This window comes from Myotis myotis, unplaced genomic scaffold, assembly GCF_014108235.1.
Source record: "Myotis myotis isolate mMyoMyo1 unplaced genomic scaffold, mMyoMyo1.p scaffold_m19_p_10, whole genome shotgun sequence".
In the NCBI taxonomy this organism is placed as follows: Eukaryota; Metazoa; Chordata; class Mammalia; order Chiroptera; family Vespertilionidae; genus Myotis; species Myotis myotis.
This window is the reverse complement of record NW_023416314.1, coordinates 27,020,168-27,041,038: the sequence shown is the minus strand read 5'-3', so window position 1 is coordinate 27,041,038 and position 20,871 is coordinate 27,020,168. Positions and strand designations below refer to the sequence as shown.

The following is a 20,871-nucleotide window of genomic DNA, read 5'->3' as shown; positions in this document are numbered from 1 at the left end:
AACTTCTTGACTCGAGGGCCACAATGGGTTCTTCAACTGGACTGGAGGGCCGGAACAAAAGCATGGATGGAGTGTTTGTGTGAACTAATATAAATTCAAAGTAAACATCATTACATAAAAGGGTACAGTCTTTTTTTTTTTTTTTTTTTTTTTAGTTTTATTCATTTCAAACGGGCAGGATCCGGCCTTCGGGCCATAGTTTGCCCACGGCTGGTATAACCTTTTGTACATTCAAACATTTTGAATTCTGTAACACACCTGGCACCAAGGTTTTCCTCAAAGAATTGTGAACTGATAGGACGCTAATTAGATGCGAGGTTGAAAAGCAATGATTCTAGTTTATTCTCCAATGACCCACAAGTGTGTGTGCCTAAGTGAGCTGCCACCTCTCCCAGCTTCCTCTGTTCAGGCTCTGGCTCTGGGACTCTGACATTTTAAGGGAACACTTGACCACCCCAGGCTCCTCTGGTTTAGAATGCCTTTGATCTAGCAAAGCTGCAACTTTTAATCCGCAGAACTAACAACATAATGCCTTCAAATACATTTATCAGAAAACAATGGCTTTTTGAAATTGTGATCCTGGTTAATTGGCAGGGTGTTGTATATGGTTAGGAGTTGAGGCCCAGCAGGCTGAGTAAGAATATTGACTACCATTTATTAGAATGTGTCTTTGGGTGAGTTACTTAACCTTTGGGAGCCTCAGTTTGTAAACCTTAATCTGGAAAAGAGAATAATAATATTACTTATCCCATAGGATTCAAATGTAGAGGATTTAGCTTAGTGTTTGACCCAGAACACACACTCAATAAATGTTAGTTTTATTTATTTTGTAAATATAACTGGATTTGTTGGAAAAACAAAAAGTTTCAAACCGCTTTTTCCTAAGTCTGGCTCATGCCCTCAGAAGCCAATTCTGATAATTTATTAATGAGTTAATATAATACCCAACCTTAGTAATGCATGGAAAATCTCTAAACAACTGTGAACTCCCAGAAATTGTTTGTAAAACGTTAGGTATATTACTATTAAGAGAATATTTAGAAATTTTATCTGAGTCTTAAAGAGATTCATGTTCCAAAAAAAGGTTAAGAACCAGCATCGGAAATGTATCTCATTACAGCATATTTAGGATTATAAATGAGATAGTGACTCGTTAAGATTTCCCATTGGAATAGAACTGAGCCATTTATTCACTATCTGGTTTGTGGAACTGGCTTGCATATATGAAATGAAAACTGAATGGTAAAGCTGTAATCACAACATCTGTGAACAATCCCAAGCTGATGTCAGTACTGTGAGGATGCATACAGGACTGATAAATCCATGTGTAGATACCAGAGCACAGGCCTTGACCTAAGCCCAAAGATTGAGCTCATTGGTCTACCTGCCCCAAGAAGCATTACAGCAGATGCTAATTTTGACCCTGGGTAAATGCTTGTATCTCTCCCTTACACTCTGCACCCTTCACTCCCTGTAATGGATAAACTGAATAGCCAAAAATTAGAAAACCACATGTGGAAAGTCAGCTTATCTTAGCTAACAGCCTGTCTGGAGCAATAGTCTTCACATCTCTAGAATAGAGAAAATATCCAGCTTTCCTCTTGGCTGCATGACTTGACAGCAGCTGTAACTGAGAAGTCCAGTTTAGTATGAAATGGCAAGGGCTGCCTCAGAGACAAGCTCCAGCTTATCTCGGGAATATGGGCCAAGTCAACCCAAGGTGTAGGCACCTAGGTGATGAGTCCTGGAGAGACTCTTGAAACCTTTTGGCACAGTCAACCGCAAACACTGTGTAAGGTGACCCCCTGCAAGCGCAGCTGTCAAACATAATCTGCTATGGGAAGAGTACCTGGAATTTAACAGGGGGAGACCAAAGGACCCCAATTGTTCTGCAGCAAGGCGGAGTGAAGACCCAGCCTTGCTACAACCCAGAATATCATTTCAATGACACCGTCTCTCATGGATTAAAAGTTCCATGTGAAGAGTCACTTAAGAATTTGGAGTATGAAATAGATGTGAATTCTGATAAATTCTAGGTACTTCAGGACTTTCTCTGGAGGCTGACCTGTAATTATGTGTAAGTTCATATTTTCAGACTCCTCTCTATAAGTAATAGAAGGTGAAATTTCAGAGAAAAAGGCAATTTAGTCCTTGAGAAGGGAGAAAGTGCTACAGTTGGAGGATAAGAAAATAAAATATGACTTGTAACTCTCTGTAGGTACAGCAAACAATATAACAGTGCCTCATGCCTATTTCTGGAATACCAGAGATTGAATTGTTCCTGTTTCAGAATAGCTTCATGACCCAAGAAGAGATCAGAATACAAGGGAAAACATGGCAAACAGAACTTGTTTTTGATGATCTATGATAACGTGAGGCCCCTGCTTCTATGTTTACATCTCTGAAATATGGGGATGATTCCAAGACCATGCTTTGCACATCAGCATCAATATGTTTCCCTGGCCACAGGAAATAGGGCTTTCCCTCTCTGTCTCTTCTCACTTTGTGATGTCAGAGCTAGTCAAACATTACCAGGATGCCTGGATAACTACCAAAGATATAAACAGGCACCTCAGGATCAAGAGATGGCTGTTGTTCATGATCTATTGTCTAGAGGGGAATTGTAACATACCTTCCTGGAGAGTCTCCATTCTCATCAAATAAGATCATATCTCCGGAAACCCCAGTAAAATTGGTTTTCATCAGGGAGTCCAGAAGTTTCTGTCCATCGATGGGCTTCATTGCATCGCACAGGCCCGCGTAGCCTGGGCAGAGGGACATCTGCATATTGTGAAGGCCATAGGCCATGGAGTAGATCGCATTGATCACAAATCCCATTTTGGAATCTTGAACGTGATGTGTTCTCAGAGTCAGAGAACCTGTTGGGAAACAAATTAGAAATTAACTTTGAGATTTAATTCAATGATAAGTACATCTAAGACTCTGAATAATTTTGAATAATTAGAGAATGCAGTGGAGTGATATTATAGCTAGAACCAGAGGTGAAACTATGACCCAACAGCCAACATACTATGACTTGTAATTGTCTTCTACTTCCTGTATGTGTTTTTTCCCCCCCTCACAATCCCAAAGGATCTGAATCCCTAACAGCACCAAGGTTCACTTACCCCTTTACCCAACTCTGGGAATGGATGCAGGATAGCGCTACACTTATCTACCACAAAAGTTATCTCAAGGATGGGGTAATCTCCCTGAATGCAGCTGTGATCACATACCTCAACAAATCCTCAACAAATCTCCAGTGTCTAAACTATTAAGTTCTTACTTAGCTGAGTAAACTAGATCCTCCACTATCTTGCCTCAACTTACCTATTTAGATTTATCACCTGCCATTCCAACCTCAAAGCATATGGTCTCCATAAATTAGACTATTTGGAAATTATTAAATATAACATTTAAGTTTCATTCATTCATTCATTAATTCAATAAACTTTTATTGGAGTCTGTGTATATATAAAGCTATGTGGCAGATGAGCTAGGGGAACTACAAAGATGAATTGAACATGGATTCTGCACTTAAGAAGAAACTTGCTGGATAATAGAGCTAAATTACATAACTAAAGTGAAAGGTATAAGGTGGTAAATCTTTTATATAAGTAAGTGGAGTTAGAATCCATAGAGGCCCAAGGAGGGGGTGATCCCTTCCAAAGAAAGGCTCTTGGAAAGTGGCATTAAAGAATTAACATTCAATGTGGGTTATTGAATTCAACAGATATGGAGTGATTGCTCAAAACTTGCTGAGACTGGGGGACATAATGTTGAACAAGAGAGACATGATTCTTGCTCTTGTTTACTTAGAGTCTAGAGGGCAGATGAGCATCGGTTTGACAAGTGCTGAGGTAGGACTGAATCAGGAAGGGCACCAGACCCAGAAGCTCACTGAAGCTGAGCATTATGGCTGAGTATCAGCTGGATGAAGAGTAGAAGGGAAGAGGATTCCAAACATGTCTGAAGGTACACAGATGAGATAGAGCACACCGCGTTTGGGAAACTTTACAAAGATTGAAATGGCCAGAACATGGAATGGGAGGTAGGAGAATGGGGAGAACTGAAGTAGTAGAGGAAGACAGGACTGATTAAGTCACTTTAAGTTTGCTTTACTTTATTATAAGAATATGGAGATCCTTTATAGTATTTAAACTAGGAAGGAACCTGATCAGATTTCTATTTTAGAAAGACCTATCTGGCTACAGTGTAGAGAAAGATTTAAAGGGCTGTAGGAGTGAAGTCAGGAGGCAATGCAACAATCTCAGTGATAGCTGAAAATGACCTAGTCTAGGGCAGAGGACATGGTTATGGGCAGGAGTGTATAGGAGGCAGAATTTACTACCAGGCCCAGTGACTGAAGAATGCAGAGGAATGAGACATATAGGAAGAGCATGGTAATAAGGTGAAAGGAATATTAGAGGTTTGTCATTTGGTGAAAAGTTTTCTTTGCCAAAACCGGTTTGGCTCAGTGGATAGAGCGTCGGCCTGCGGACTCAAGGGTCCCAGGTTCAATTCCGGTCAAGGGCATGTACCTGGGTTGCAGGCACATCCCCAGTGGGAGATGTGCAGGAGGCAGCTGATTGATGTTTCTCTCTCATCAATGTTTCTAACTCTCCATCTCTCTTCCTTCCTCTCTGTAAGAATTCAATAAAATATATTTAAAAAAAAAAGTTTTATTTAAGTGGGATAAAAAGGAACTCTTTCAAGATAGCATGGTTCTTGATGGGTTTTCAAACTGTGGAGATATATTCTCCTGTTCTTGATTGCTGGCAAAAATGCTAACATTCTTAAGTTTCCCTGAGTACTAGTACTGAGGATCACTAGGAAAACTAGCATAATTAATCCTGACAAGTATAAGAAGAGGAAGCCTGCTTCCTTTTCAAGACTTGAAGCTGGCCCCAGGTTGCCAGCCAAATCTTACAATTTCCTTCCCTACACTGAGTATATTCATACTTCCTCATTTCCCCATCTGCTGCTGGAAATTCCTCTAGGTGCTAAGTGAAATATATTGGGGGCACTTTTAATTCCTCTCTTTCCTTCCTAACTTCTCAAATCTTATTTGATCTATTTTCTAAAGACATCCAGAATTAAACCATTTCATATAGATCTACCTCTGCCAGGTTCACGATATATCATTTCCTGCCTGGATACAGAAATAGCCTTTTAACCGGTCTGTTTTTTACTTTTGCCCATCCTCCTTCTACTCAAGACGATTTTCAACAAAATAGCCAGAAAAATTCTGTTAAAATATGTCAGATCATGACACTCCTTTCATCTAACTTAACCAGTGGCTCCCTTATTACTGAAAGTAAAAGTCAAGTCCTTACAGTGACCCAAGAAGTCATACAGAAGTTTAGCTCATGGTGCTCCACCCTTACCCTTCTGACTCCTTCCTGGTCCTCTGCACTTAAATTATTCCTCTCTAGGCACTCTAATCTCCTCCCTGATCCTCAAATATGCCCAGGTGTGGTTCTGCCTCAAGGCCCTTGTACTTATTGTTCCTTCTACCTGGAATGTGCTGCCTCAGAGATCTGCAGAGCATCCCCTCCCCAATTCAGGTCTTGACTCAAATATCTTCCTCTCTGTGAGACCAACTCTGGATATCCTGCCTAAATTGCATTTCCACCCCCCTCTTTCCACACTCTGCCTATCTCCTCTCCCAATATTATTTTTCTCCTTACCACCACCTAAAATGCTATATGTCTTATTTATCTGTCTTATTTATGGTCTGTCTCATCTACCCACTGAAATGAAAACTCACGAGATATGGAATTTTTTTCTGTTCTTTTCACTACTCAGTGCCTAGAATAGTGCTTGACACATAGTGGGTCCTCAACAAATATTTGTTGAAATAATTAAAGAACTGTCCCTTCTAACTAGACCATTACTACTATTTCCTTTTCCTACTTGAATGTACTAACACTAATCCTACCTACTTTCAAAAGCTCCAAGAGAACTTCCTTCATGAAGACCACCATGATTGCAGATCCTAAAATTAAGCTGGCCCTTCCAAACTCTCTATTACTTTATCTACTCCTCTCACAGGCACCCTGAATACCTTACTATAGCAATGTATGCACACTTACGGGACAGAGAATTTGAACTATCCAGTCCCCAAGTTAGTCAATTGCCTACCTTCCTCTGTTTAAATCTTTAAACAGAGGCAGAGTTACTCACCTGATTGATACCACTTCCAGAAAATGGACTAAAAATAGGCCATCTTTGAGGTCATCTCCAAACTCACTATCAGAATTCAGCAATGAGTGTTTTTATGTCTATTAAACATGTGGTAGTTGATTCTCATTCTTTTATTTTTCATCTTATGAGCAGAATTGAGACATCTAGGTTTACATTCCTATTTTATGTCTTCCTAGCTCTGTGACTTGGAAAAGTTACTTAACTCTTCTAAGATTAAATTTAATCGTTTGTTAAATGAAGACCTTCACCTTGCAAGGGTGATATGAGAATTAAATGTTATAGGAAAGTCATAAGTACCTCACACCAGGCACGGCACAAGGTAGGTCCTTTATAAATAGTAATTATATCAAAATGTACTAGTAAATCATAATAACTTTTAGTCACTATGTTTTATGGTTAAGACTTCGGAGAATAAAAGCAAGCCAAAGGTCTCCTCTGATGTGGTGCTCTCAGGCGCTCATCTTTCAGGTTCTCCTTCTGATTTTTTTATGCCTTGTCTATAGGAGACAGCAACCTGCACTAAGGCAAAACTTGAACCTTATTCACTTGCAAATAAAATCACAGTGCTTAGGGCATGGTTCCTGCGTTCTTTATTGAATGGGTGCAAGAATGAAAATTTGCATTTTTTTGGCAGTTGTCAAAATAATTTTTTGTGTGTACCAGTGATGTGTATCAATACTGTGTCCAAATTGTAGAGATAAAAAAACTGATGTGGAGATAGGTTAATTAGATTTTCCGAGGTCACACAGATAGTAAAAATCAGAAGTAGACAAGAAATTCTAGCGCTAAAATTAGTATCTTTTTTGCTATACAACATTGCTTTTCACTGGAAATATGCTCTCCCTGAACAATATAGTGTATCGCCCTATTAAAATATTCTTAATTAAGTGCTAAAATTAGGGAGAATAAACTAGCAATAATATTGGATCTTTCCTGGAAAATGCTTTGTGTCTGTCCCCTTGAATAGTCCCCTTGAATAGTGCCCACTGGTAGGCCCAGGAATATATAGAAAGAGCTGACCACCAGCAAGAGCTTGAAAACCAAGAAACACATGTGCTTGCACAGTCTGTTGAATTGTTATTTTTTTAAAATATATTTTATTGATTTTTTACAGAAAGGGAGACGGATGGAGAGTTAAAAACATTGATGAGACAGAAACATCCATCAGCTGCCTCCTGCACACCTCTTACCAGGGATGTGACCGCAACTAAGGTACATGCCCTTGACCAGAATCAAACCTGGGACCCTTCACTCCGCAGGCTGATGCTCTATCCACTGAGCCAAACCGGTCAGGGCAATCGTTTGTTATTATTGAGTATCCGGGACCAACTGGCCTATTTGAGGAACATTAGGGTCTTGTAGAAGTTCCTGGTGACTCTTTTCCCTTGTCACTTAAAAATTTCATATGATTACAAATTTTAAAAAAAACTTGCTAGAAGAAACTAATGGAACTGTAGCCTTTGTAATTTCTCAATTCATTTTGATACACGTATTTTTTTTAAATTAAATCTTTATTGTTCAGATTATTACAGTTCCTCTTTTATCCTCTTCCCCCCCCCCCCCATAGCTCCCATCCACCCGGTTCCCACCCCACCCTCCACCCTCACCCTGCCCCCACTGTCCTCATCCATAGGTGCACGATTTTTGTCCAGTCACTTCCCACATCCCCCACACCCCTTTCCACCTCAAGAATAGCCAGTCCACTCAGTTTCTATGCCCCTGATTCTATTATAATCACCAGTTCATTCTGTTCATCAGATTATCAATTCACTTGATTTTTAGATTCACTTGTTGATAGATGTGTATTTGTTGTTCATAATTTGTATCTTTACCTTTTTCTTATTCTTCCTCTTCTTAAAGGATACCTTTCAGCATTTCATATAATACTGGTTTGGTGGTGATGAACTCCTTTAGCTTTTCCTTATCTGTGAAGCTCTTTATCTGACCTTCAATTCTGAATGATAGCTTTGCTGGATAAAGTAATCTTGATTGTAGGTTCTTGGCATTCATCACTTTGAATATTTCTTCCCACTCTATTCTGGCCTACAAAGTTTCTGTTGAGAAATCAGCTGACAGTCATATGGGTGCTCCCTTGTAGGTAACTGACTTTCTTTCTCTTGATGCTTTTAGGATTCTCTCTTTGTCTTTTGCTCTTGGCATTTTAATTATGATGTGTCTTGTTGTGGTCCTCTTTGGATTCCTTTTGTTTGGGGTTCTCTGCGCTTCCTGGACTTGTAAGTCTCTTTCTTTCACCAGGTAGGGGAAGTTTTCTGTCTTTATTTCTTCAAATAGGTTTTCAATATCTTGCTCTCTCTCTTCTTCTGGCACCCCTATAATTTGGATGTTGGTACACTTGAAGCTATCCCAGAGGCTCCTTACACTATCTTCATATTTTTGGATTCTTTTTTCACTTTGCTTTTCTGATTGGGTGTTTTTTGCTTCTTCATATTTCAAATCCTTGACTTGATTCTTGCGATCCTCTAGTCTGCTGTTGGAACTCTGCATAATATCCTTTATTTCAGTCACTGTATGCTTAATTTCTAGTTGATCCTTTTTCATAACCTCGAGGGTCTCACTAGATTTCTTGAGGGTCTCACTACATTTATCAGCGGTCTCACCAGTCTTTTTGAGGGTCTTACTAAATTTATCGGTGGTTTCTAGAAAGTTCTTGAAAAACCTTAAAAGTGTGGTTTTGAACTCTATATCCAGTCATTTGCTTTCCTCCATTTCTGTCATTTGTGACCTGTTTCTTTGTCTCCTCATTTTTTATGCTTCCCTGTGTTGGTAGAGTGGCTTTGTGTGTTAGGTGTCCTATAGGGCCCAGTGGCTCAGCCTCTCCAATTACCTGAGGTGGACACTCTTGGTGCACCCCTTTGTGGGCTTTGTGCACAGTCTTGTGTAGTTAAGCCTTGATTGTTGTAGGTATCACTGGGAGGAATTGACCTCCAGGCCAATTGGCTATGAGAATCAGCTGTGTCTATGTTGGGAGAACTTCTGTGCTGGAGACACCCTTCTTGGGCAAGACTTGCTTCAGTGGGGCTTTGGTGCTCACTGAGTCTGCCCCCTGAGTGTGTCCCTTATGGATCTGAGGAGTTGTAATTGGATGGTCCCACTCTGACCACTGGGCACACTGGCTCTTGGATCTAAGGAGGTGCTAATTTAGCCTCTGCCTGAGGATACCTAGCAGGAGCTACGAGGAGATCTGCAGATTCCCCTTCCTTGTTTGGGGTTTGGAGGTGCCCAGATGAGGCCCAGCTGTGAAGCAATGCAAGCTGCTGTGGGGCATTGGGCCTTCTCTTGGAAGTTCTGGGTCTGTCTGGCCCAGCTGCAGTTTGTTAGGTAATTTTCAGATTGCAAAGGGCCAGGCCTTTCATATGCAAAAACCTCTGCTGCAGCTTGGGTGGGGCTAAGTCTGAGGGAATCAACAGGGTGGAGCAAGCAGCTATGGCTGATCCTCAGCCCTGCCCTAAGGGGCCCTGCGTCTCAGTGTCCTGGTAATCGCTGCAAGCACCTCTGAGAGAAAGCCTCCCTCGAGGTCCGAGTTCTGCCTGCTGCTAGACAGTCCAGTTTCTCCCCATATGAGTCTAGGTCCCCAGAGACTCACCCGGAACTGGAGCTCAGAGCAGGCGGAGGCTTGTGACTCCCTCCCGATTCAAAAAGACAGTTGCGTCCTCAGTTGCCAGCCCTTGCCACGTGCGCCTCCGTACCTCTGCACTTCCGCACCTCCTCTGAGTCTCAGTGTGCTTTTCTCTTTCCTTCTAATTGTAGAATTTCCACTCAGCCAGCCTTCCTGTGGTTCTGGATGATGTCCGTTTTGTCTTTTAGTTGTATTTTTGAATTTGTTGTGGGAGGCAGCAATTTCCAGTGTTTACCTATGCCGCCATCTTGGTTTCTCCTCTATACATGTATTTTTAAAGGAAGATATTTTAAACTGTTTTAGCATTCAGGCTGCAGCGGGGGTTCAATTTAGAGACATTCAAGTTTGAATTCTGCCTACACCATTCCACCTACTTTCCAGACTCTTTCCTTCAATTAAAAGAAGCAATTCATGGCTGAGCTCTCACCTTCAGGGAGCTGACAGCTGTGTTGAAATGTGTACTAATAAAATAAATACTTTACAAAATGCTTTAATTTCATAAAACTCAGTGAACTTGGAGCTCTTTCCACTATAGATGAAAAAATTAAGGGAATCAAGACGACTGTAAACAACTGGCAAGTTTAGCTTTTTGTATAGAGGGGGGAGTGCTACCCACACTTAAAAGCAATCAATACAACAGATATTTGTAGATGTGGGGAGTCAGCTGGTTAATTAGAGAGTTTTTCTGCCTCTTATTTCCTCAGGCTTAGATCTCTGTCTAGCTCAGCCGTGAGCAAACTACGGCCTGCGGGCCTGATCAGGCCCGTATGAAATGAATAAAACTAAAAAAAAAAAAAAAAGACCGTATCCTTTTATGTAATGATGTTTACTTTGAATTTATATTAGTTCACACAAACACTCCATCCATGCTTTTGTTCCGGCCCTCCAGTCCAGTTTAAGAACCCATTGTGGCCCTCGAGTCAAAAAGTTTGCCCACCCCTGATTTAGCTCCACCCCCTTCCTAACTCCACATAGTCCTAAAGGGGGTGAATCTTCGAGATGTGATCTTAGCCCTAGCCGGTTTGGCTCAATGGATAGAGCCTCAGCCTGCAAACTGAAAGGTCCTGGGTTTGATTCTGGTCAAGGGCCATGCCTGGGTTGCAGGCTCGATCCCTGGGGAGCATGCAGGAGGCAGCCGATCAATGATTCTCATCATTGATGTTTCTTTCTATCTCTTTCTCTCTCTCCCTTCCTCTCTGAAATCAATAAAACATATATTTTTTAAAAACATGTTGTCTTACTTTATGTTAGAGAGTGCATGTCAGCTCCTCAGAGCAGCTGAGCATAGAGGCAGGAGAACAGGTCAGCTGGGCTGTGTGACTTTGGCCAAGGACATTACCCATTCTGTGCCTGAAGAAAATGGGTTTAATAATAGTGTCTAACTATTTTTTATTTGGAAATACTTTATTTTAACTAAAATAGTTTTATACAAGTATGAAAAAAGTTTATAAAGCATTTGATGAAATAAATTGATTTATGTTATGTGGTTCCTGACCCATGTTCTGTTATTAATGATCTGGTTTATTTCTCCACAAACAAATTATAAAGATCTGGAAGAAGGGAGAAACCAAGATGGCGGCATAGGTAAACACCGGAGTTTGCTGCCTCGAACAACCACTTCAAAAATACAACTAAAATACAGAACGGACATCATCCAGAACCACAGGAAGGCTGGCTGACTGGAAATTCTACAACTAGAAGGAAAAAAAAAAGCATACCGAGACTCAGAGGAGGCACAGTATGGAAGTAAAATACTAAGGTGCGGAGGTGCATGCAGAGTGGGCTGGCGGCTGAGGGCGCGGTTGTCGTTTTCAATCGGGAGGGAGTCTCAGGCTCTGAGCTCTAGTTCCAGGCGAGTCTCTAGGGACCCAGACTCATACGGGAGAAGCGGGACTGTCTGGCATTGGTCGGAACTCCAGGGCAGCTTTCTCTCAGAGGTGCTTGCAGCGATTACCGGGACACTGAGAAGCAGAGCCTCTGAGGACAAGACTGAGAGCAGCCATAACTGCTAGCCCTGCCCTGTTGATCCTATGGGACCCACCCCACCCAAGCCCTGCAGGGAGGCTTTTGCTGGATAGCCTCAGGCAAAGGCTAGATTAGCACCTCCCTAGAGATCCAGGAGCCAGGAAACTCTGAGGTCATAGTGGGACCATACAGTTTGAAGCGCGGTGGAATGATAAAGGACACACTCAGGGGGCAGACTCAGTGAGCACCAAACCCCATTGAAGCAAGGCTTGCCCCAGAGGGGTGTCTCCAGCACAGAAGTTCTCCCAACATAGACACAGCTGATTCTCACAGCCAATTGGCCTGGAGGTCAATTCCTCCCAGTGATAACTACAACAATCAAGGCTTAACTACAACAAGACTGTGCACAAAGACCACAAAGGGGTGCACCAAGAGTGTCCTCCACAGGTAATTGGGGAGGCTGAACCACTGGGCCCTAGAGGACACTTAGCACAGAAAACCACTGTATCAACACAGGGAAGCATAAAAAATGCTGAGACAAAGAAAAAGGACAGAAATGACAGAAATGGAGGAAAACAAACTACTGGTTATAGAGTTCAAAACCACACTTTTAAAGTTTTTCAAGAATTTCCTAGAAACTGCCGATAAACTTAATGAGACCTACAAGAAATCTAATGAGACCCTCGAGGTTGTGATAAAGGACCAACTAGAAATTAAGCATACACTGACTGAAATAAAGAATATTATACAGACTCCCAACAGCAGACTAGAGGATTGCAAGAATCAAGTCAATGATTTGAAATACAAAGAAGCAAAAAACACCCAACCAGAAAAGCAAAATGAAAAAAGAATCCAAAAATATGAAGATAGTGTAAGGAGCCTCTGGGACAGCTTCAAGAGTACCAACATCTGAATTATAGGGGTGCCAGAAGAAGAGAGAGAGCAAGATATTGAAAACCTATTTGAAGAAGTAATGACAGAAAACTTCCCCTACCTGGTGAAAGAAAGAGACAAGTCCAGGAAGCGCAGAGAACCCCAAACAAAAGGAATCCAAAGAGGACCACACCAAGACACATCATAATTAAAATGCCAAGAGCAGAAGACAAAGAGAGAATCTTAAAAGCATCAAGAGAAAGAAAGTCAGTTACCTACAAGGGAGCACCCATACGACTGTCAGCTGATTTCTCAACAGAAACTTTGCAGGCCAGAATGGAGTGGGAAGAAATATTCAAAGTGATGAATGCCAAGAACCTACAACCAAGATTACTTTATCCAGCAAAGCTATCATTCAGAATTGAAGGTCAGATAAAGAGCTTCACAGATAAGGAAAAGCTAAAGGAGTTCATCACCACCAAACCAGTATTATATGAAATGCTGAAAGGTATCCTTCAAGAAGTGGAAGAAGAATAAGAAAAAGGTAAAGATACAAATTATGAACAACAAATACACATCTATCAATAAGAGAATCTGAAAATCAAGTGAATAATCTGATGAACAGAATGAACTGGTGATTATAATAGAATCAGGGGCATAGAAAGGGAATGGACTGGCTATTCTTGAGGGGGAAAGGGGTGTGGGGGATGCAGGAAGAGACTGGACAAAAATCGTGCACCTATGGATGAGGACAGTGGATGGAGAGTGAGGGAGCAGAGTGGGTGGGAACTGGGTGGAGGGGAGTTCTGGGGGGAAAAAAGAGGAACAAATGTAATAATCTGAACAATAAATATTTAATAATAATAAAAAAAAGATCTGGAAGAAGTATATTGCCAAGCAGGGGCTTTAGCTAGGGCAAATGTGCCAACTGTGTTCTTTGAGGGGTTGTATAATGTAAGGATTTGGATTGTTTTTCTTGGAGAAATAACATAATCTATTGGACCCATCTCAGAGATCATTTCTTTCTGATCATTTCTTTAACATACAGATGCTGGACTCTTTTACTGACTGTATAGTATTTCCTTGTATGGATATAGCATGATTTATTTTGACTAATTCCAGATTGTCATAATTTACTTCTTGGGTTACTACATCAGCCTCCTAACAGATCTTACTACCTCCAATCTTGCCCTGCTTGAGCCTCTATATTTCCAATGTAGATATATAGGGAGTTGTCTTTCTAAAGCGCAAAACTGATTTTGTTAGCCCCCAGTCAAAACCATTCAGCTGATATCCAAATTATACCGTAAATACCTTTTCCTGACCTTTAAGACCTTTCTTATTCTGCCCTCAATTTACTTCTCTACTCCCATCTATCATACTCCCTAGGGACAAAGATTCCGTGTCAGTTACAGAGGTAGCCCTTGTGCCTAGCCCTACACCTGACACATCATTGGCATGAGTAACATATATAAAATACATGCATGAGGACTGGTGTCTCAAAGGTACTCAGATTGTCAAATCAGTTTACTGGAGCAATTTTTCCTTTGTAGAAAGACACTAAATAAAATTAAACAATGACAGCTTACAACAGGATCTGCCAGGTAGACTGGACAATACTATTAAGTAATCAGTGTGATTTTACCATCTAACAAAACTACATGGCAAAAATCCAGGCCCAGTCCATATGGAGAAAGCACTCTGAGTCCTCTTTTTCCCACTAAATGCAGCCAAGAACCCTAGGTGGAATGACTTTCTGTCCTGAAAAGTAAAGGTATCAGGAGAATGAGGGAAGAAAACCAGGATTCGTAATGCCACTGAACCATGCATGACACTCTTGGATCTCTTTCCTCCGGTACCTCCTGGCCTGGACTCAAAGGCAACCCCAAACATGGGCTGTGCACCAGGTCCCAGTGCAGGCACCAAGAGCACCAAGAGGAGCTCTCTATTACTGGTCTTAAGAGTGTAAAGGTTACCCTGCAAGGCAGAGAGAGTGGGAGAAAAGCCATTTTTTGTGTTTATTTGTTTGTTTTCCTATGCAAGTCCTTGGCATCTCTGCAGAGGGGGAGTGGCAAAGGCAAATGTGGCTCTCCCCACTTGGCTCCCATGATAATCTAGCTGAAGGAACAGAAAGTATGAGACACAGGTAGGAACTAAAGCCTCCAATTTCTACACAGGAGACAAGGAGGGGAATGAGAGAGGCTGGGACCTGGAGTGTCAGGGAGACTATAGAGCAGGAAGGAGATCAAGAAAGTGACCCCACACAATTGAAAATGATCCTAGATTCCCCTCTGAGTTGTGCAGGCCTGGATTTGACCCCTGTCAGCATACCAAAGTTTTGAGAGGTGAACTATGGGATTCAACACTGCCTCGGCCCAAGACTGGCCCCTCAAGGAGGCACATGCCCAGTAAACACTGATAGCACTGCCAAGGCCTGGACAACTGCCCTGATAATGGGCTCTCAGGCCACAGACAGTGGGTGCAAGCTTATAACCTGAAGATGACCAGATCAATTTCCTGTATTTTTAAAATAAATATTTGACATAAGATAACATTATGTCTCAAATGTCCAGAATCATGAGATGATCCCTGAAGGAAGGGGACTGTCTACGGCCACTGGGAGTGCTGTAAGGGTCCCACCACCTTTTACTGATCTTCTGTCTCCATTCCCAAGCATCCTGCTCTCCTTTGGTTGACACAATCTTTCTATAGATGTCTTAATAAACTCAGTTATATTCACTTCCTTTGTTCTTGCTAGTCAGACCCTAGAGAGAAATTCTGGCTCATTAGTTAATTTATTTGCTTGCACATTCAGAGATTAAGTTATTGATTAAACAGACATTTACTGAGTCCTTATTGTATGTCAGACACTGTGCTGGATGCTGGTGATATAAACGTGAGTAATACAGTATCTCTTTCCTCAAAAACCTTAGCGTGTAAGGCAGGCAGGGGCTCAGTGATAGAAGTTTGTGAGGGTAGAAAGAGTTTCACCTTCTTAGGGCAGATTTTAAAGTCCCAAGTGTCTGTCATAAAAGGGCTCATTTTCTCCAGATTTCTTTTCTTATTCAATAAGGAGGAAAGAGAGGATGTGTTATTGACTTGGCATGTGAATGCCTGAAAGAACTGGACTTCATCCAGCAGTATTTCCTGTTTAGGGATTAGTTTGTAGGGTCTGCTCTGGGCCGGTCCTGTGTAGGCAGGAGGATGTGTGCCAACTCAAACTTGCCAACTGCTCTCGGGCCGGATCTGCCGCACAGCAGCCTGCACTGAGGAAATGGGAGAGGGAGGGAGGCTGTTTTCTCTTTGTTTCTTCAAAACTGGATTTCTAATTTAGAACACTGAATATTCAATCCTAATTTTGCTATTGTTTCATCAAATCAGAAGGCCCCATAAGGATGGGCAGAAACTGAATCCTCCAATCTGTGATGACAATTTAATTTTATAGTGTTCAAAACATGCTCTTTCATTCATCTGGGGAACCGGAACTTTGAAGCTTAATAGCTGTTAGACAAAGGGAAATCAGACCGTCTTAACAATGTGGAATCAAAGGATGTCTGAGATGCGAGAGACTTGGGGAAGCATCTAGGTTAGAAGCTGCAAAAAGGAAGCCCTTGGGCTGAACTCCTTTATTCCTCTTCGGCCTAAATGCTATTTTGTGGAAATTTCACATATGAATCCAGCTTTGTAGACTCTTGACAAACTCAGATGTCACAATACTGGCTTCGCATTCTCACCTGGCAAATGCTGACCTGCTTCTATTTCTTATCTCTGGTTCCTCAAGGCATCTGAGATTGGGACTGCCTAATCTGGTCCAATAAACTCATTTTATAGATAATGGAAATAAGGCCAATAGAAGGAAAAGGATTTCCCTAAAGTCATACCTTTGATGGTAGCTGGCCCGCTACCCTTGTGTCCAAACTCTTGGGTTAGTGCTATTTTCATATGGGAGGCAAAAAAAACCCCCATGATTGAATATTGTTTTCAGCAAGCTAACTCATGACTATAGAGTAATGAAATTGGCAATGGTTTTCTTTTTCAAAAATCTTGTTAGTTCTTTGTGTTAGTCTTTATGCTAACTACGAAAATGCATTCAGATGGCCCTCATTATTTCCTCTCCACCTACCAGTTGGGGAAGAATAGTAAAGAAAAGCAGGCTCTATGGAAAGGGATTCAAATATTTTCTAGGAAGGAGATAATCTGGAAGATGCCATTGGATAACATACTGTAACGCTGTAATGAAAAAGAATTGCAGTGAAACAAATTCTCCCAACTCTCATTTATTTTCCAGGTCTACTCATTCCTCATGCCTCTGGCAAATGGATTCCAGTTATGCTCAGTGGATGACACCATAATTTGTTTCCTGCTGTGACAGCAGGGCAGAGCATCCCCCAAGCCAGAATTAATCTTTGGCCATTACCTGCTCCCACAGAAATGTGTTTATACCTCCATTACAACACATAATGCTTTCTGCCATGCGTTAGCATCATCTATGTGCTTGTCTATGCCCACCACAGAGTATGAGCATCCTCAAGGCTAAAACTGTCTTGTTTACATTGTATCCCCACAGTTCTAACACTGTGGTATAGAGTGTGCAATTAATTCTTTCATTTAACATTTATTAAACAAAAGCCTCTAAATATACCATGAGATTCAGAGGTTAGTTCAGAATAGACAGTCACCTCTATGAAGACAACGCCCACACTGATCTTGCTTATTATTGTATTTTCAGCACCCAGAATAGTGGTTAACATTGTCATGAATACATTGGCAGGTCATAATGAATGATGGGTAATATAGTGGGTCAGAGAGAGAAACTAATAATATAATGAAGATGCAAGTAGCTTCTTGGGAGCATATGTCAAGATTAATAATAAAAAAGGACTAGTTATTTATATGGTCTAGGGCAGGGGTGGGCAACCCCTGGCATGCGTGCCAAACATGGCATGCCAGTAACTTTTGCTGGCACGCGAATCCCTCTCTTATAATCTTCCATTTACAATTTTTTTCTTAATATTGACTTTTTTATTTTTCAGATAAATTCAGTGTAGGCGCATCTTAGATAAAGAAATAATTTTACATAACAAGTTATCTTAAAGACTATAGACATGGATTGACAAGAGAGGGGAAGAGCAATTTCTATGCCTCTGCCTTAACTCTCCCTGCCTTCCTAGATCCGACTAATGTTTTTGTTTCATCCACATACACTTGTGAATCTTTGTTCTCAGTGATGAATTTTGTTAAGTCTCATAATAGGAGTAGCCTGACGGATGAAAGTAGTAGCTCGTGCATATCTCTGAGGGTCACGAAATATAAACCTGATGTAAAATCTCTGTCATCAGTGATGCAGCAGCAAAAGTCCCACTGATAATATCAAACGGAGTCATAAAGTTTTCTGTCGGGCTATCAGTGTACATGTATACATTAAAAAGTAAATGTATTTTTCATCATCATATACTGTGTTTTTGTCGCTTGAATGAATTTTATTATTTCTTCAAGGTTCTTCACATACGTATACCTTAAGAGATATCAAGTAAGCATAACATGTTCTCAAAAAATTAGGATTAGCACGCAGAAGAATTTTGAGTCAGAGATTTTGCTGGTTTTGGAACACACTCACAAAAAGGTTGCCCACCCCTGGTCTAGGGCTTAGTCAGAAACTAGTGATGTCATAAAGGAAAGGTTAGTGTATGCAAGGGTTGAAGTAACTAATGACATTACATAAATCATCCATCCCCTTTCCTAACACTGTGTGTATTGTACATCAGGAAACATGGAAACACTGGGAACCCAGAGTTGTACCCGGTTCCCTACAGATACACCAGTTTAGATTTTCTGCAGTGACTCCAATTTATAACTGTGCCTGAAATACAGGCAGTTGACCTCTAAATGCTGATATTAAAATGCAAATGATCGCAGTAGCTGTGGAAAGAAGACATCTTCAGGGAGCTACAGAAACTCAACAGGGATCCTACACTTCTATGTGCAGATCGCCAAATTTTAAATTTAAATGATTCACCATTAACTGCCGGTTGGCAGCCCTCTGATGGATGTGATTTCAGCTAGCATATCTCATTCATTCACATTACAGTATTTTGAGGAACTTCCATATGGTGTGTAAATGAAGGAAGAATTCCACAGGGATATGAAGGCTGGTGGTTATGTTATTATTCAAAAGAGTAAATGGCAAAAAGCCATAGCATTTCATTCTCATTTTTAAACTCAGACCAGATTCTTAGACCAGAACTTTCCTGCATGGCTCTGTCTGTCTATCCATCTTTATCGTCATTATTCTTTTTCATTTTAACTGTGTTTCATAGTGTTTCCTGAAGATGTGGCTTTCCCATCTTTATCTGGTGAGTTTCCTCACAGTTTAATGGTCACATTACTGTGAAGCTGCACTATAGTTTCCCAGGCAGGATTGAGTAATTCTTCTTTTCAGGGCTTCCTTATTTGGAAAACAAGGAAATTAATACCTGTTTGGAGAGTTGTGAGATTTAGAGATAATACATACAGAAGTCAAGACCCTGAAACAGGTACTAAGTAACTAGAGACTTGTGCTGCTGTGGTTGTACACCTAGTACAATTTATGTACAAGAGGTCACTAGATGAGTCTAATATGTTTATAAAGTTTTGTCCCCACCTGTGAACATTTGAGAACTACTCTGCTTTTTTACTCATGTAATGTTCCAGAGTTTTTGCTTCTGAAAATAAGGGATGCTCGAAACTTAACTTGTAATTAAAAATTACAAGCATGATAAATGAAAACCCCATCTCGTATAATAAGCACCATAATTGAAATGAAGTAGAAAATTGAAAAAATGAATTACATTGTGGCCTATAAATTTTCTGTGAAGAATTAAAGCACAAAATGCAGAGTTCACAAATTGTACACATGGAAGATTAATTATCTCGTGTAATACAAGAGATTTGATTAGGGTAGAGATAGTTGTGCAAAATGTTATACACTGGATCATTTTTATTTAAAAAAGTCCTTATGAAGCTCCCTCTTCTGAGGATGCTAGTTACTGCCCCATTAGTACTGGCTTCTTTATTATAGATATTACTTTAAAATCACAATAATACTATTTGCAGCCATGACAATGGTATTTTCTATAAACTATTTTATTCTGAAATATTTTTAAAAGTAGTCATTAAAGGATAAGAGACGGGAGAAGAAAGTTTCCCACAGATGCTAGATGCTGGTTGCTATACTTTCATTGCCTCTTTTAATCCCCAGGGCAAACATATAAACTAAGCATTATATTCTGCCGTTGTTGAGATGAGAAAATTTGGGCTCAGAGAGTTAAAATAAAATGTCAATGACATAAAGTTAAAATGTGGTAAAGTGGAATTTTAAACTCAATTTAAGTGGCTCTATAGACTGACCTTTCTGTGCCTGTATCTACCCTAACTTTTTATAAACATAAGGTCACTTTTGCAAATGTCATTTTCTGTCACTTGAAATTGAGAATAATCATCTCTATTAATTCTGAAAGTAGCACTTGAGGGGAAAATTTTATATATATATGTATATATATGTATATATATGTATATATATATAATATTTTAATTAATAGTACTGAGTACTATTTACTGAGAAATTGTTATTATCCTAATTTAGTCATTATTAAAGCCCTACAATTAACCTCATTTTAAAATATATTTATATTTTTATTGATTTTAGAGAGGAAGGGAGAGGGAGAGAGAGAAACATCAATGATGAGAGAGAATCATTGATAGGCTGCCTCCAGTACGCCCTCTACTGGGGATCGAGCAGCATCCTGGGCATGTGCCCTGAATGGGAATAGAACTGTGATTTCCTGGTTCATAGGTCTATGCTCAACCACTGAGCCACAACGGTAGGACAACCTCATTTTTTATACAAGGAAACTGAGGTATTAGGCAACTTTTCTAAGGACAAATAGATCAAAAACACATCAAATTATAAAGCATCACTAGTATCTGGGTGGAACACTTCTCAAACACTCTGGCACTGTATTAACACAGAGAATCTTGGGAGGAATAACAGAAGAAACCATTCTATGAAACATTAACTTTCTTATCTTGTAGGCTCAGTCCCAACTTAACTTCAATCACCTAAGCACCAGATAACACAACCAAGGTCTTTTCTCATGCACTGGTATTTAATACCTGTGTTAAAGTCAGCATCCAATAGCATGGAAACTAAA

General features: G+C 40.5%; 1 protein-coding gene across 2 annotated transcripts in view; it reads right to left on the bottom strand.

Moving 5' to 3' along the window:
* The window catches only part of GRM5 (glutamate metabotropic receptor 5), a 452,554-nt gene that overhangs the window by 88,850 nt on the left and 342,833 nt on the right, over positions 1-20,871 (bottom strand). For both annotated transcript variants that reach the window (XM_036324725.1, XM_036324724.1), the window contains exon 5: positions 2,633-2,879. In XM_036324725.1, the coding sequence (XP_036180618.1) occupies positions 2,633-2,879 (247 nt within the window). The remainder of the gene's footprint in view (positions 1-2,632; positions 2,880-20,871) is intronic.